At 46.6% G+C, this 17963-nt stretch overlaps 1 protein-coding gene across 1 annotated transcript in view; it reads left to right on the forward strand.

Annotated features, from left to right (window-relative positions):
• The window catches only part of LOC124005866 (2-oxoisovalerate dehydrogenase subunit beta, mitochondrial-like), a 92597-nt gene that overhangs the window by 63613 nt on the left and 11021 nt on the right, over positions 1–17963 (forward strand). Inside the window, exon 9 of the mRNA XM_046315492.1 lies at positions 9225–9311. Within this exon, the coding sequence (XP_046171448.1) occupies positions 9225–9311 (87 nt within the window). The remainder of the gene's footprint in view (positions 1–9224; positions 9312–17963) is intronic.

Consider the following 17963-nt stretch of genomic DNA (forward strand, 5'->3'; position numbering starts at 1 on the left):
TACCAGCCTTTCAAAGCACTTCATGAATACAGAAGTGAGTGCTACGGGTTGATAGTCATTTAGACTGGCTGAAGTCTTTGAAAATGTTTATGGCCTTGTGGTCAGATGCTGAGCAGTTGCCATACCAAGCAGTGATGCTCTCAATGGTGCAGCTATATAGCTTTTAAGCCTCATGAAGGGGAAGAGGCACGATTTTGTTAACTCTTCATGATTTTGTTGGTGTGTTTGTACCATGATAGGTACTTAGTGATCTGGACACCGAGGAATTTGAAGCAACGACCCGCTCCACTGTTCGGCCCTCCGTTTCCTGTAGTCCACACTAATAATCTCCTTTGTCTTGCCCACATTGAGAGAGAGAGAGGTTGTTGTCCTGGCACCACACTGCCAGGTCTCTGACTTCCTCCCTATAGGCTGTCTCATTGTCGTCAGTGATCGGACCTACCACCGTCGTGTCAACGGCCAACTTAATGATGGTGTTGATGTTGTGCATGCCCACGCGGTTTTGGGTGAACAGGGAGTACAGGAGGTGACTGAGCACCCCCGAGGGGCCCAAGTGTTGTGGGTCAGTGTGGCGGATGTGTTACCTACCTCCACCACCTGGGGGCGGTCATCAGGGAGTAGAGATTGCGTCATCTGTGGGTCTGGGGTTTCTGGGATGACTGTGTTGATGTGAGCAATGACCAGCCTTTCAAAGCATTTGGTGGCTACAGATGTGAGTGCTGTGGCGTGGTAGTTGGTGGTTACCTTGGCATTCTTAGGCACACAGACTATGGTGGTTTGCTTGAAGTATGTAGGTATTTACAGTCTGGGTCCGAGAGATCTTGAAAATGTTATTGAAGACACTTGCCAGCTGGTCAGCACATGCTCTGAGCATGCATCCTGGTAACCTGTCTGTCCCTGCAGCCTTGAGTATGTTAGCCTGTTTCAAGGTCTTACTCACATTGGCTACAAAGAACGGCAGGGTAGCCTAGTGGTTAGAGCGTTGGACTAGTAACCGAAAGGTTGCAAGATCAAATCCCCGAGCTAACAAGGTAAAAATCTGTCATTGTGGCCCTGAACAAGGCTGTTAACCCACTGTTCCTTGGTAGGCCGTCATTGAAAATAAGAATTTGTTCTTAACTGACTTGCCTAGTTAAATAAAGGTCAAATAAAAATAACGAGATCATATGACACAAGTTTACCTCCCCCTTTCATACATTTACAGACCACTGCTCACGCCTGTTCGTCCTGTGGTCTGCGCTCCGAGTTGTTGATGGCAGTATGGTTTAAGGGCAGAAAGGTAGTGTAATTGATTTGAATTGGTTTTATTGGGCCTTTATGGCATGTTTTGTTATTGAGATCTCAAGGCGGCGGTGTGAATTTAGGACCCAGTGGCGGCGATTACAGGGTGGGTAGGGCGACTCAAAGCCCAACGGGGCCACGACTCCTCGCTGGCGGCAGGGTTCACTGTCTTCACTTCCTGTCCCGGGGTTTTTGACGTAGTGCCCTGTGGAAACGGAGGGTTGGGGAAAACGCTGGGAGCTTCTTCTTGCAGGTGCTCTGGCGACTCTCCCGGGATGTTTTTGTGTGTGTAGCGTGTGTGCTGGATTTTGTTTTTGTGAACCCTGCTATTTGTTTTTTTGTTTCTTGGAAAGAGTTGGACCAAATTAGCCATGTGAAGTATAGGCTAGATCTCACATGTGCATTTTATAAAATGTTTCTCCTCATTTAAAACTTGTTGTGTTGGACTTGCCAATATGAAACACATTGATTTCTTCTGTACCACTCAACCGCAGTGTTTGTTCGCTTCTCTGACTGCACACAGTCCTACAGAGTGAGAGTCCATGATCAGTTTGTGTTTGTACTTTGTGTCTCTCTTTCATTCTGCTTTCCTGGAGACATCAATATTGGCTTCTGAAGATGTTCAAAGCAGCCAGGAAAATCTATTGAACTGCCATCAGAATTGCAATGTTGGCAGGTCTTGGGCGATAATAGAACTGTCTATCAGTCGAGGTTCAACTTCAATTGATTTCCTGGCAAGTTTCTGTTCGACTGAGGGATTTTAGCCTTGAACCGTTTCCGTATGAGTGGATCCAGTGGCCCGGAGGCAGAGTTGGACTGAGTGGGTCAAGCCTGAAGGCTGTGCTACTGGGTTAGCTGGCTGCATGTTGGTTGCTGGTAGTGTGGTTGGGAACAGAGCGCAGGCTGCATGGCCTGGGACTCCAAGGCAGAGTAGAGTGAAGCTGAGCTCTGCTCGTTATGTTGGGTGTGTATGGGAACGCCTGTAAACATGACATTCCCTCTCCGGCGAGCGGGCCCGGGTTAATGAAAGCCCTGCAGCACAATGAGCCGTAAAGTGCGGTCACCACTGTCGCCACCCTACCGCCGGGACTGCGACTCGACAGACCCAGAGTGGACATTAACCCCTTTGTCCCACATATTGAAATAGGACTTACAATGGGCATCCATTCAAATCCATTTCTATTTTCTCACGCTCTATTTTGTTGCCCTCTTTTTGCCTTCACTTCCTTTTCTCTCTTCCCTTTCAACCCTTTCTTTTAAGTCTTCCATATTTTCCAGAGAGGACATTAACCTCTCCCACCATACACCACTCTGATTCTCTCTCTGTGCTCTCCTCCTTTCTGCTTTCCACCCATCCACCCGACTGACTCTGGGTTCTCACCTTCCACTCAACTCTGCCGACCTTCTACACTCCTCTGCTTTTCATCGCTTCTCTCAGATTTCCCTTCCTTTTCCCTCTCCTCTTTCACTCTTCCTTTCCTCTTATTTTAATTTCCCCACATTTCCCCCTCTACCTTCTGGTCTTCCTCTTCTCATGCTTTACTCTTTCATATCGGAGGCGGAGGAGAGATTTATCGCGTAGCCTCCCAGCTCCGTACTCATCGCTTCAGAGGTTTTTTGAAAGCTCTACTTGAGTCTTGATTACACGGATCACACACTCTTCCTCTCCTCATCTCCCTTTCCTTCTGTCACACACACACACACACACACACACACACACACACACACACACACACACACACACACACACACACACACACACACACACACACACACACACACACACACACACACACACACACACACACACACACACACACACACACTCTGATTCATCAGGCCACTGTCCAAGGGGTAGAATCGTACCAATAAAAGCCCCCTGTCAGTATGCATGCCTGTCTTTGTCTGGCTGGAGTGTACAGTGAGATTCATGGTATGTCTGTGTGCTCTCATTGCTCCAAGCGTATAATTCTCATGCACATAAATCCTACTGCTCATATTTAGGCTCCACCACTGTCTATATAAGGCAAATTGACATTACGACATTGGGACCATGTTCACCACTATGATTGGTTTTGATGAGTGAAATAAATCGGTAGTGTGCTTCTGAGAAAGGGTCACTGGCTCCTCGGAAGAGTCAGGGTTAAAGGTCCGACCTCAATTACTATGTTTTGAGTAAATGAGTACACCACTGTCAGAGATTGTGTGTCCAAGAAAAGTGTCTGGCCCATCCCTGTCCCCTGGGTGAGGCAGTGATTTGAGATGAGTGAGTAGGACAGTGCCAGTGAGGTTAGCAATATAAGCTGAGGTCTGACAGCAACCACCATGGTATTTGCCCTTTTTTAAAAGCGCTGTGTGCCAGACACTGAGAGAGTGAGACAGGCAGACGGAAAACTGATAAATTGAACACGAAGAAAAGAGACGGAAGGAAGAACGACAAACAAACACGCACCGACAGGCGAGAGACCGATGGACAGACACACGTGGAAGACTGAGGCGGAAGACTGAGGCGGAAGGCTGAAAACGGGTTGAAGGAAAATAGACGGACTGAAAGAAGACAGACGGACGTATTGGAGGTTGAGAGAAAAGTAGAGATTAGATGGACATGAAGCCGTTTCTTCACCGTCGTTTTAGTTGTCTGTCCCACAAAATCTTTATCCAAAAGTATAAGCAGTGATTATAGCTTTAAACGGTCTAGCTCACAATACAATTTATTTTTCTTCATAACAGAAAATTGCTGGGTATGATCTCGCATTTGAGGCAAGCGATCTGCGAGCTGGATTAATCCTCAGTTTGAATCCGATAGTGGGTATTTTATGACACGTTTTGTGACTATTAATAAGAGTGTGATCTCACGTACTCTTTGGCCCAAGCCTCACCTGGTTCTCATGTTCCTATTTAGTCCACATAGTCCAACATTTTGGGCACCCCTGCTTTACATTCAGTAATACCCCTGCTGTGTGTTCCAGACGTCAATAGCTACACTTTGTCTTATCTTTGTCACAGCATGCACTGGAATCACAATCACACATCAGAATACTCGTCGGCCTAAGGAAGAGACTTTCCCAGACCACCGTCCCACCTAGTACTGCGGAAATCCAGAAGGCATTTGGAGTGTGATTTACTAAATGGGTCATTCGATTCCCAGGCCCCCCGGGGTGTGAAATACTATCTCACGAAATTGAAATAACAGCGCTGCTGCCTTTTTGTGTGAGAAGCATTTGAAGATTGTGCTTGTGTTGGAGTATGGTGTGCAGCTGGCACTAGCTGAGATAGTGAAGTGCAATGCTTATTTAAACACAATCTCTCTCGTGTGTGTGTGTGTGTGTGTGTGTGTGTGTGTGACAACAAGCAGGAGGAATGGGGTCAATTTAGCTGCAGGGAATTGGGTGGTAGCCTGACTTATTCACTCTACCTGTGAGTCATGTTCCGTAGCATTTCACAGCATGATATTGGTTCCCTCTTTCACCCCTTGCCTGATTTTGCTCTCTGCTTTACCTCTTTCACCGTTATCCTCTTGTTCTCCCAATTTCCAGATCTAAAGCCAGTTACTCATGCTCAGTAGACAGGGATACAAATCTAATGGCAATTTATTATTTTAAAGGGATGTTATAAAAATATATTCCTGAGTGATCGGACAGTCCTACTCCCAACCGGAGGTCCATACCTAGAAATGTCATGGCTGTCAAAGCAGGCATTCTTCCAATAAGTTGACTCTGGAGACTGTCATGGTGAGATCCCCATATTAGTATGTGGTCTCTGACTGAGTCAGTGTGTTGCAACCAAACCAGGGACCTCAGCAACGTCAACAAACACTCAACCAACCTCTTTAACATCAGAGATGCCCAGAACACTTTTGGTTCTGATACTGTATCTGTGGTCCTTTTGGTGTAAACAAATGAAGTTATGTTTTTGTCTTTTTTTCTATATCCATGTGTTGTGTGTTTTGAGTGAGTTCAGGAGTCCCCACACCAAGTTTAAAAAATAACCCTGTATATAAGCTGCAGTATTGCAGATAGGGCATGTTGTTATACATTGGGACTTCACTTGCCAAGTGGGTTTAGAAGGTGGAGGAGCCAGGTGATAATTTTCTTTCTTGTCTGTTCTAGTTGCAGTGTGTCACATGCCTGCAGTAGACCGTCTTGTATAGGGCAATGGGAGAATCACGGCTTTGTCTATATAGTGCATCATCTCTGTGGAAACAATATTCTCATTCCAAACTGGAGGAGGAATTTCTCTCCACTCACAGCTCAGGGCTGCACGATCCAATCGAATCACTTCAGCTGAATCAGTCCATTACTACCACACAACACTAGCAGGTTTTTACAGACCGGATTGGTGGAGTAGCTAACTGTACTTACGTCAAGTATAATTGCTATACTGTTATTTGTCTCCTAATCAAGAGTAGGGAAATAATCTATTGAGTATAGAGCGACGTGATTAGGAGACTTGGAGACGACGGAGCAGAGATGGAGTTGAGAGACGGATGAGGTTTGGATGAGATCAGACTGTGTTAGTTATACGTTGTGGTCTGTTGCATCTTCCCCCTCCGCAACCTCTTCTTTGTCCTGCTGCTGCTAAAGTAGGGTTCACAGTAAAGCCAGATGAAGCCAGATGAACAGCCTGAGAGAATAGATCACAACAGCAGAATTAGATCTCCATGATCATCATGCTCTCTTAGCATGTTACCCAGCTCGTTGTCTACCAGCCTAAGTCAAACCCCAATAACATTTCGAAAGAACACATCCTACTGCTCTCCAACATCCATATCACACAAAGCCTGGCCGTGCAAACATACTGTTCGTTCCGTTCCACTGTTCCAACCAGCAAAATAAAGTTCTGAAGCAGTTCGAACCACAAAAAAAGTAACAGTTTATATCATTCCTTTTTTAACTTGTGAATTATTATTTATATTTTTTTACATATAGCTAATTAAATGACTTTACCGATCAGTGCGGATAGAGCAGGCAAGCTGGTGGTTTACATGCATGATGGACAGACAAGTGTATACTATGGAGCAAGATGCTTCAGAAATTTTGCGGGTAGCGGGAGAGTGTTGAGGAGGCTTGAAGCACTGGGCATCTTGTTATGACATGCATTATTTAAATTAGGTCCACAGAATTCTGTCTAGGAGGAGTGGCTTATATCTTCTGAATCATGCTTGTACATCAGTACAGTAGCCTATGCTTCGGAGGGTCAGGTAGCCTGAACTCGCACACATACTTGCAAGATTTTCAGCTTGCAGGCAGACACTTGAATAAGGTTCTGAGTGACAGAGTGAGGGCTTTGCGTAGGCACGTTGCTGCTTTTTTTTGTGGGACTGGAAACCTTGTTGTGGCACATAAAATAACAGTATTACCTGGTTCCCAAGCTTTTAAAATAAAGGTTCTGTTCCGGAACAGTATGGATCACTTTCGTTCCAGGATCTGTTTCTGTTCCTTGAAAAATATATACAGTGGGGCAAAAAAGTATTTAGTCAGCCACCAATTGTGCAAGTTCTCCCACTTAAAAAGATGAGAGGCCTGTAATTTTCATCATAGGTACACTTCAACTATGACAGACAAAATGAGGGAAAAAATCCAGAAAATCACATTTGTAGGATTTTTAATGAATTTATTTGCAAATTATGGTGGAAAATAAGTATCACTCCAGTGTAAATCGTAATTACTTTGCCACTATGGTCTATTTATTGCCTTACCTCTTTACTTAATTTGCACACACTGTACACAGATTTTTCTATTGTGTTGTTGACTGTACGTTTGTTTATTCCATGTGTAACTCTTGTTCTCAACTAGCCTACCTGGTTAAATAAAGGTGAAACGAAAATAAAATAAGGAAACAATGTGTCTTTTTGTAATTTAGGTGAACTGTCTCTTTAACTGTTTGTCAATCAATCACTGTGGGTGGGATTGTCAGGGGAGGTGGCAGGATGTTTGTGAGTCAGAGTTGGTAGGGTTCCAGACCTGTCAATCACTATGGGTGGTACTTTGAGGGAAGGTGATAGATTAGTAATCTAGTCAGAAAAACTAGTCTTACAAATGAATTTACTCCGGCAAATACTAAATCTAGTCTCCTCTTTACAGACGGTAGGCAATTAAGGTCACAGTTATGAAAACTTAGAACACTAAAGAGGCCTTTTCTTCTGACTCTGAAAAACACCAAAAGAAAGATGCCCAGGGTCCCTGCTCATCTGTGTGTATGTGGCATGCTTAGGCATGCTGCAAGGAGGCATGCGGACTGCAGATGTGGCCAGGGCAATAAATTGCAATGTCCGTACTGTGAGATGCCTAAGACAGCGCTACAGGGAGACAGGACGGACAGCTGATCGCACTCACAGTGGCAGACCACGTGTAACAACACCTGCACAGGATTGCTACAGCCGAATGTCACATCTGCGGGACAGGTGAAGGATGGCAACAACAACTGCCCGAGTTACACCGGGAACGCACAATCCCTCCATCAGTGCTCAGACTGTTTGCAATAGGCTGAGAGAGGCTGGACTGAGAGCTTGTAAGGCCTGTTGTAAGGCAGGTCCTCACCAGACATCACCGGCAACAACGTATCCTATGGGCACAAACCCACCGTCATTGGACCAGACGGGGATGGCAAAAAGTGCTCTTCACTGACGAGTCGTGGTTTTGTCTCACCAGGGGTGATGGTCGGATTCGCTTTTATTGTCGAAGGAATGAACGTTACACCGAGGCCTGTACTCTGGAGCGGGATCTATTTCGACGTGGAGGTTCTGTCATGATCTGGGGGCAGTGTGTCACAGCGTCATTGGACTGAGTCGCTCTGGATAAGAGTGTCTGCTAAATGACTTAAATGTAAATGTTGTCATTGCAGGCAATCTCAATGCTGTGTGTTACAGGGTAGACATCCTCCTCCCTCATGTGGTACCCTTCCTGCAGGCTCATCCTGACATGACCTTCCAGCATGACAATGTCACCAGCCATACTGCTCGTTCTGTGTGTGATTTCCTGCAAGACAGGAATGTCAGTGTTCTTCCATGGCCAGCGACGAGCCCGGATCGCAATCCCATTGAGCACGTTAGGGATATGTTGGATCGGAGGGTGAGGGCTAGGGCCATTCCCCCCCAGAAATGTCCAGGAACTTGCAGGTGCCTTGGTGGAAGAGTGGGGTAACTTCTCACAGCAAGAACTGGCAAATCTGGTGCAGTCCATGAGGAGGAGATGCACTGCAGTACTTAATGCAGCTGGTGGCCACACAAGATACTGTCACATGTCTGTGGAACTTGTTCAGTTTATGTCTCAGTTGTTGAATCTTGTTATGTTCATTCAAATATTTACACAAGTTCGCTGAAAATAAAAACGCAGTTCACAGTGAGAGGACATTTATTTTTTTGCGAGTTTAGTTAATTCTATTGGGAGAAGGCTATACAGACTTTTCTGGCTAGTGAATTGAAACGTTTAAATGAAAGAAGCCTAGTTAATTAAGTGGAAAAAGTAGCTGGCTAACTATCTGAAGCTATCTGAAGCTATTTAGACAAAGGCCAGCGCTTATGGAAAATACTGCACTCGTTTGTGCGCACACACACATATGCTACACAAATGCTGTTAGAATGGGATTTATGTGAGTTTGCGTATTTATTATCCCCGGGGGCTATTCATAGTGTGATGAATTGTTACTCATGTGCTGACTGAACTAACTGTACTACAATGTATCAAATGTGAGATAGGGGTCCCTCGGGGGAAAAAGGTTGTTACAAACTGTATTTGCGTACTCAAATCATGTTCACCCTCTACCCCGTTGTACATTTGTCATGGTACCATAATACAATGCTGGTCTCAATGCCTGCCACATGCTTGCCTTCGACACCACAGGCAGGCTAAGGAGAGATATTATGTCTACAGTAACCATGGATTTTTGTCAATGGGTGATGCGTCACACTGTATTGATCAGACTGTGTGTGTTGTGTTTTTCAGTCGGTGGCCAAGACCGGACGGCTGCTTATCAGTCACGAGGCTCCAATCACCGGAGGCTTTGCTGCCGAGATCAGCTCCACAGTGCAAGTAAGTGTGTTTGTGTGTGGTCATGCATGCAGAGGGTTCTATTGGAATCCCAGGGGGCCTTCAGAGGTGAGATGTGGGACGGATTGCACATGGACAGTAGGGTATCTATATCTGTGTGGATGGGGGTTTGGGTTGGGCTTTCTCTGTTTGAAATGTGAAATGAAGTTCAAATGTCTGTCAGGGTCAGGCAATAAATCTGAGCTTAAGAGGCACTGACAGACACACTATACCGGTCTAAAGTTTTAAAACACCTACTCGTTCAAGGGTTTTTATTTTATTTTAACTATTTTCTACATTGTAAAGTAATAGTGAAGCCATAAACACTATGAAATAACACATATGGAATCATGTAGTAACCAAAAAAGTGTTAAACAAATCAAAATATATTTTATATTTGCGATTCTTCAAATAGCCACCCTCAGCTGTGTTGTCACAATGTAGGGGTGGTATACAGAAGATTTGGTAAAATACCAAGTCCATATTATGGCAAGAACAGCTCAAATAAGCAAAGAGAAACGACAGTCAACATTTCAATAACTTTTATAGTTTCTTCAAGTGCAGTCGCAAAAACCATCAAGCGCTCTGGTGATACTGAATGGAAAACCCAGAGTTACCTCTTCTTCGGAGGATATATTCATTAGATTTAGCAACTTCAGAAATTGCAACCCAAATAAATGTTTCACAGAGTAATGGTAACAGACACATTTCAACATCAATTGTTCAGAGGAGACTGTGTGAACCAGGCCTTCATGGTTGAATTGCTGCAAATAAACCACTACTAAAGAACAGCAATAAGAAGAAGTGACTTGCTTTGGCCAAGAAACACGAGCAATGGACATTAGACCGGTGGAAATTTGTCCTTTGGTCTGGAGTCCAAATCGGAGATTTTTGGTTCCAACTGCCGTGTCTTTGTGAGATGCATTGTGGGTGAACGGATGATCTCTTTATGTGTATTTCCCACTGTAAAGCATGGAGGAGGAGGTGTTATGATGTGGGAGTGCTTTGCTGGTGACACGGTCTGATTTATTTAAAATTCAAGGCTCACTTAACCTGCATAGCTTCCACAGCATTCTGCAGCGATAAGCCATCCCATCTGGTTTGCTCTTAGTGGCACTATCATTTGTTTTTCAACAGGACAATGACCCAAAACACCTCCAGGCTATGTAAGAGCTATTAGACCAAGAAGGAGAGTGATGGAGTGCTGCAGCAGATGACCTGGCCTCCACAATTTCCTGACCTCAACCAAATTAAGATAGTTTGGGATAAGTCGGATCGCAGAGTAAAGGAAAAGCAGCCAACAAGTGCTCAGCATATGAGGGAACACCTTTAACACTGTTGGAAAAGCATTCCAGGTGAAGCTGGTTGAGAGAATGCCAAGAGTGTGCAAAGCTGTCAAGGCAAATGGTGCCTATTTGAAGAATCTCAAATGTAAAGATTGTTATCACTTTTTTGGTTTACTACATGATCCCATATGTGTTATTTCATCGTTTTGATGTCTCCACTATTATCCTACAATCTAGAAAATAGTTAAAAAAAATAAATAAAGAACATCCCTTGAATGAGTAGGTGTTCTAAAACGTTTGACCTGTAGTGTATGTCAGATATGTCATACTGAAACTCGCTAAACTTTGTCAGTTGAAATGAGTGATATATATTGGATCATGCCAGTTGAAACTAATACTCAACCTTGTCTGTGGATACATTTTCTGCTCATGGAATGTACTGGGGGGTGTATCCCCTTTCCCTCCCTCCCGCCCTCTGTCTAATGAACACTCTGCTCTGGCCTGGTGAGGGCATGATCAAAGTGTTTGATTCTGTGTTCATTTCAGGGATAACGTGAGAGGGTTTGAGACATAGTTTCACCTCCTTGAGCTATTCCTGAGTTATGATTATGACCCTTGTCGGCAGGGTGTTTTTTTTTTCAAAATTATTATTTAGATTCCCCCCCCCTAGACCACAATCAAAGGAATCCGGTTAATGGCATGCTATTCAGTGTAGGCATTACCTCAAGTGGATGATGCCCTGTGTGTCTGCATCAGCTTTGGTGTGGCGCTGAGGGCCCTCGAATTGGACCTTCTCATCTCCGTGGCTGTCACTCATGTTGTTGTTGTTATCCCCAGACCTGCTTATTGGTAGGATTATTGGTCTATGAGTCATAGCCATGTTTTCACATGTTTTGTGTCCCGAGGTAACCAGCAGTATTTTTAGTCATGAACCAAGGTTTTAAATGGACCGCCATGCTCCACTGTTGAATGTGAGAAAGCATATGGTGAATAGAACGGTTTATGGAATTTATTGTGCATAGCAATTAGCTTTATGAGCTTTGTGTATGATGAGGAATTGTTGAGACTGCTTTCATCTCGCGCCAAATGAATCCTCAACCACTACTGACAGAATACATGATCACACGCACTTGCACCTCATGTCTAAGTGTATCCAGGTGTTGCGGCCACATGCCACGTTGTCCCCCCTCTAGAGCAGGGCACACACACACACACACACACACACTCTCGTGGGCCAAGTTCCCTTGACAACGTGACCTCGCTGGCTCCTGAGGGCCCACTTGCAGCCTGTACAGATGGCCAAGGGTGGTGGTCAGTACTGCGACTCGCCGGACTGTGGTGACTCACCCGCTAACAACGGGGATGTGGCGTGGTTCCACGCTGATAATGCCATGAAACGGAAAATAGCGCTAAAAATAGAGCTTTCAGTAGGAAGGTGCTGAGCTATCGGACCTGGGTCAAGCCTCTGGGAACTTCAACAACAATGTATCAAGTGCTCTCAGTGGAACGACCAGAAAGGCACCACACACTCACCACCAGTCAGAGAGGAGACCTTCCATTGCACCACACCTCACAACCAGTAGTGGGAGACCTGCACCACACCTCACAACCAGTCGAGAGCAGAGAGGGAGACCTGCACCACACCTCACCACCAGTCAGAAGCAGCGAGGGAGACCTGCACCACACCACACCACCAGTCAGAAGCAGAGAGGAGACCTGCACCACGCCTCACAACCAGGGTCAACAGCAGAGAGGGAGACCTGCACCACGCCTCACAACCAGGGTCAACAGCAGAGAGGGAGACCTGCACCACGCCTCACAACCAGGGTCAACAGCAGAGAGGGAGACCTGCACCACGCCTCACAACCAGGGTCAACAGCAGAGAGGGAGACCTGCACCACGCCTCACAACCAGGGTCAACAGCAGAGAGGGAGACCTGCACCACGCCTCACAACCAGGGTCAACAGCAGAGAGGGAGACCTGCACCACGCCTCACAACCAGGGTCAACAGCAGAGAGGGAGACCTGCACCACACCTCACAACCAGGGTCACCAGCAGAGAGGGAGACCTGCACCACACAACCAGGGTCAACAGCAGAAAGGGAGACCTGCACCCACACCTCACCACCAGTCAGAAGCAGAGAGGGAGACCAGCACCAAACCTCACCACCAGGGTCAAAAGCAGAAAGGGAGACTTACACCACACCTCACAACCAGGGTCAACAGCAGAGAGAGACCTGCACCACACCTCACAACCAGGGTCAACAGCAGAGAGGGAGACCTGCACCACACCTCTTAACCAGTCAGCAGAGGGAGACCTGCACCACACCTCACAACCAGGGTCAACAGCAGAAAGGAGACCTGCACCACACCTCACAACCAGGGTCAACAGCAGAGAGAGAGACCTGCACCACACCTCACCACCAGTCAAAAGCAGAGAGGGAGACTTGCACCACACCTCACAACCAGTCAGAAGCAGAGAGGGAGACCTGCACCACACCTCACAACCAGGGTCAACAGCAGAGAGGGAGACCTGCACCACACCTCACAACCAGGGTCAACAGCAGAGAGGGAGACCTGCACCACACCTCACCACCAGTCAGAAGCAGAGAGGGAGACCTGCACCACACCTCACAACCAGGGTCAACAGCAGAAAGGGAGACCTGCACCACACCTCACCACCAGGGTCAAAAGCAGAGAGGGAGACTTGCACCACAACTCACCACCAGTCAGAAACGGAGAGGGAGACCTGCACCACACCTCACCACCAGTCAGAAGCAGAGAGGGAGACCTGCACCACACCTCACAACCAGTCAGAAGCAGAGAGCGAGACCTGCACCACACCTCTTAACCAGTCAGAAGCACCACACCTCACCACCAGTCAAAAGCAGAGAGGGAGACCTGCACCACACCTCACAACCACAAGCCAGGGTCACCAGGGTCAACAGCAGAGAGGAGACCTGCACCACACCTCACAACCAGCAGAAGAAGGAGACCTGCACCACACCTCACCACCAGGGTCAAAAGCAGAGAGGGAGACTTGCACCACAACTCACCACCAGTCAGAAACGGAGAGCGAGACCTGCACCACACCTCTTAACCAGTCAGAAGCAGAGAGCGAGACCTGCACCACACCTCAGAAGCAGAGTGGGAGACCTGCACCACACCTCACAACCAGTCAGAAGCAGAGAGGGAGACCTGCACCACGCCTCACCACCAGTCAGAAGCAGAGAGCGAGACCTGCACCACGCCTCACCACCAGTCAGAAGCAGAGAGCGAGACCTGCACCACACCTCTTAACCAGTCAGAAGCAGAGAGGGAGACCTGCACCACGCCTCACCACCAGTCAGAAGCAGAGAGCGAGACCTGCACCACACCTCTTAACCAGTCAGAAGCAGAGAGCGAGACCTGCACCACACCTCAGAGAGCGAGACCTGCACCACACCTCTTAACCAGTCAGAAGCAGAGAGCGAGACCTGCACCACACTTCTTAACCAGTCAGAAGCAGAGAGCGAGACCTGCACCACACCAGTCAGAAGCAGAGAGGGAGACCTGCACCACGCCTCACCACCAGTCAGAAGCAGAGAGCGAGACCTGCACCACACCTCTTAACCAGTCAGAAGCAGAGAGCGAGACCTGCACCACACCTCTTAACCAGTCAGAAGCAGAGAGCGAGACCTGCACCACACCTCACCACCAGTCAGAAGCAGAGAGCGAGACCTGCACCACACCTCTTAACCAGTCAGAAGCAGAGAGGGAGACCTGCACCACGCCTCACCACCAGTCAGAAGCAGAGAGCGAGACCTGCACCACACCTCTTAACCAGTCAGAAGCAGAGAGCGAGACCTGCACCACACCTCTTAACCAGTCAGAAGCAGAGAGCGAGACCTGCACCCACCTCACCAGTCAGAAGCAGAGAGGGAGACCTGCACCAGTCAGAAGCAGAGAGCGAGACCTGCACCACACCTCTTAACCAGTCAGAAGCAGAGAGCGAGACCTGCACCACACCTCAGAAGCAGAGTGGGAGACCTGCACCACGCCTCACCACCAGTCAGAAGCAGAGAGCGAGACCTGCACCACACCTCTTAACCAGTCAGAAGCAGAGAGCGAGACCTGCACCACACCTCTTAACCAGTCAGAAGCAGAGAGCGAGACCTGCACCACACCTCTTAACCAGTCAGAAGCAGAGAGCGAGACCTGCACCACACCTCAGAAGCAGAGTGGGAGACCTGCACCACACCTCTTAACCAGTCAGAAGCAGAGAGCGAGACCTGCACCACACCTCTTAACCAGTCAGAAGCAGAGAGCGAGACCTGCACCACACCTTACCACCAGGGTCAAAGGCAAGACTCTGCCTGGAATATCCCATTCAGGGGCACATGGCGGAAATTAAGTCCTGTGATACTAATGGCTCATGGTTTGGTATGAGTTACTATTACAATTGACGAAATGCATGCTCAGCTGTCAGAGTCCAGGACTCAACTTTTCTTCTATTCTTTATGTGAAATATACTTTGAACAATGTACAAATAGATTTTCTTTGAAGTGACAGGGTTGGGAGTATGCCTTGATTTACCCACCCTGGAGCTGGTTGTTTAATTTGGTTTGTTGAAGAATAAATAATTGAAATCAGGCCTTCAGTAGACTTATCCTGACGTTCAGCTGTTTTGTCTTAGCAAATGTTCAGCTGTTTTGTTATCTGGCATGTGCCAACTCTTTCCACCCCTTTCCACGTGTTAGTGACTCCAGGAGTGGCTATACATAAAGGCCTTTGTCAATGTATTATGTCTGGACAGCAGGGTGAAGCTGAACGATAATCGGTTCAAAGCCAACTGCCTCAGGGCAGTGAAAGCACGGTCCAATTATGGATTAGTTAGACTTTCTTTCAAATTTGGAACAGCGGCGTTAAGGGTTTGAAAGTTTCCATTCGGTGGATTAGCTGCACCTCGTTAAAGGTGTTGTCATTGGCTGACCTCGACTCAGATCAGTGCTTCTCTGCTGACTTACAATGGACCTCAGGGATACAAAGAGGGCCATGGTAAACTTGAGCAGCCTCTCCCATACTACTGTGCGTACAGTTTTGTGATAATTAACACATGGACCTCGCTGGGCTACACACAGTACCAGTCAAAAGTATGGAATCATGTAGTACCAAAACAAAAGTGTTAAACAAATCCAAATATATTTTCCATTCTTCAATGTAGCCACCCTTTGCCTTGATGACAGCTTTGCACACTCTTGGCATTCTCTCAACCAGCTTCATGAGGAATGCTTTTCCAACAGTCTTGAAGGAGTTCCCACATATGCTGAGCACTTGTTGTCCCAAACCATCTCACTTGGGTTGAGGTCGGGTGATTGTGGAGGCCACATCATCTGATGCAGCACTCCATCACTCTCCTTGGTTAAATAGCCCTTACACAGCCCGGAGGTGTGTTGGGTCATTGTCCTGTTGAAAAACAACTGATAGTCCCACTAAGCGTATCACTGCAGAATGCTGTGGTAGCTATGCTGTTGTGTGCCTTGAATTCTAAATAAATCACTGACAGCATCACCAGCAAAGCACCCCACACCCTCACACTTCCTCCGTGCTTAACGGTGGGAACCACACATGCTGAGATCATCCGTTCACCTACTCTGCGTCTCACAAAGACATGGCGGTTGGAACCATAAATCTCAAATTTGGACTTATCAGACCAAAGGACAGATTTCCAGCAATTCGACCATGAAGGCCCGATTCACGCTATTTCCTCTGAACAGTTGATGTTGAGTTGTTTGTCATTTGAACTCTGAAGCATTTATTTGGTTTGAGGCTGGTAACTCTAATGAACGTATCCTCTGCAGCAGAGGTAACTCTGGGTCTTCCTTTCCTGTGGTGGTCCTCGTGAGAGCCAGTATCATCATAGCGCTTGATGGATTTTGCGACGGCACTTGATGAAACTTTCAAAGTTCTTGAAATGTTCCAAATAGGGCTATCTTCTTTATACCACCCCTACCTTGTCACAACAAAACTGATTGGCTCAAATGCATTAAGAAGGAACATTTATGGAATTTAACTTTTAACAATGCACACCTGTTAATTGAAATGCATTCCAGGTGACTACCTCCTGAAGCTGGTTGAGAGAATGCCAAGGGTGTGGAAAGCTGTCATCAATGCAAAGGGTGGCTACTTTGAAGAACCTGAAATGTAAAATATATTTTGATTTGTTTAACACTTGTTTTTGGTTACTACATGATTCCATATGTGTAATTTGATAGTTTTGATGTATTCACTATTGTTCTACAATGTAGAAAATAGTAAAAATAAAGAAATTCCCTTGAATGAGTAGGTGTCCTAACTTTTGACCGGTAGTATATAGTATTTATAGGCTAGACCCCTAGGATTGGATCGTGCAGTAGAGGCTGTGCTTACAAGAACACTGTGGCTTTAAGTCTCTGTTTCACGCTATAGACGCAAGTACACTTAGCGTTACTTGAGATACACAAGCAAAACTAGAACGTCCATTTTTTAATTTATTGAGTACCTACAGTTGATGCTGCATCTCCCCAGTCACTGCAAACACCAATCCCAGATTATAAACTGGGTGGTTCGAGCCCTGAATGCTGATTGGCTGACTGCCGTGCTATATCAGATTGTATACCACAGGTATGAAAAAACATAGATTTTTACTTCTCTAATTAAGTTGGTAACCAGTTGATAATAGCGATAGTTATGTCTTAAGAACAGCCCTTAGCTGTAGTATATACCACACACCCTCGGGCCTTATTTTTTTAATTATACACTGCCTTTGGTCCCGTAACCTTTGCTGTTGACCTACCACAGCTTTCAGAATCGTTGGAATCATCCACACTGGTTGCTCTGCCGAGTTCCTTCCTTTATTTGTGTAATGGGAATGGCGCGGAGTCCCGCATCAAACTCCAACCCAACGCACATCGCTGAGTTGTGGTACTACTGGTCCGGGCCTCACATCAAAGATGGCCGTCTTCCATTCCGGCCCAGTTGGGGTTGGTCAAAGTTGAAAGCCTGCGATTCTCTGACATAATTGCCTTCGGAATCAGAAGCAGAACCCTTGTATGCCGGTCAGGTCATTTAACGAGTCCAGGACGCTCTTGAAAAAGAGATTTCAAATCTCAATCAGCCCTTCCTGGTTAAAAAAAAGTAAAAAAAGATAGCTGGTTTGTTTCCTCAGGCCCTGTTTTCCTGCACCTTCTTCCACTGTAAAACCATGGCTGGATACCCTCTGTCTCTCTCCCTCACAGGGTATACCAATCGCCTTCAGAGGCATGTGTTTATGGAAGAGCCCTGTTAAGCTTCACACACACTGAGGAAAGTAAAATTGTATAGTATACAGGCTGTGGTAGAGTATGGACATG

Source organism: Oncorhynchus gorbuscha, linkage group LG19 (assembly GCF_021184085.1).
Source record: "Oncorhynchus gorbuscha isolate QuinsamMale2020 ecotype Even-year linkage group LG19, OgorEven_v1.0, whole genome shotgun sequence".
Taxonomy (NCBI): Eukaryota; Metazoa; Chordata; class Actinopteri; order Salmoniformes; family Salmonidae; genus Oncorhynchus; species Oncorhynchus gorbuscha.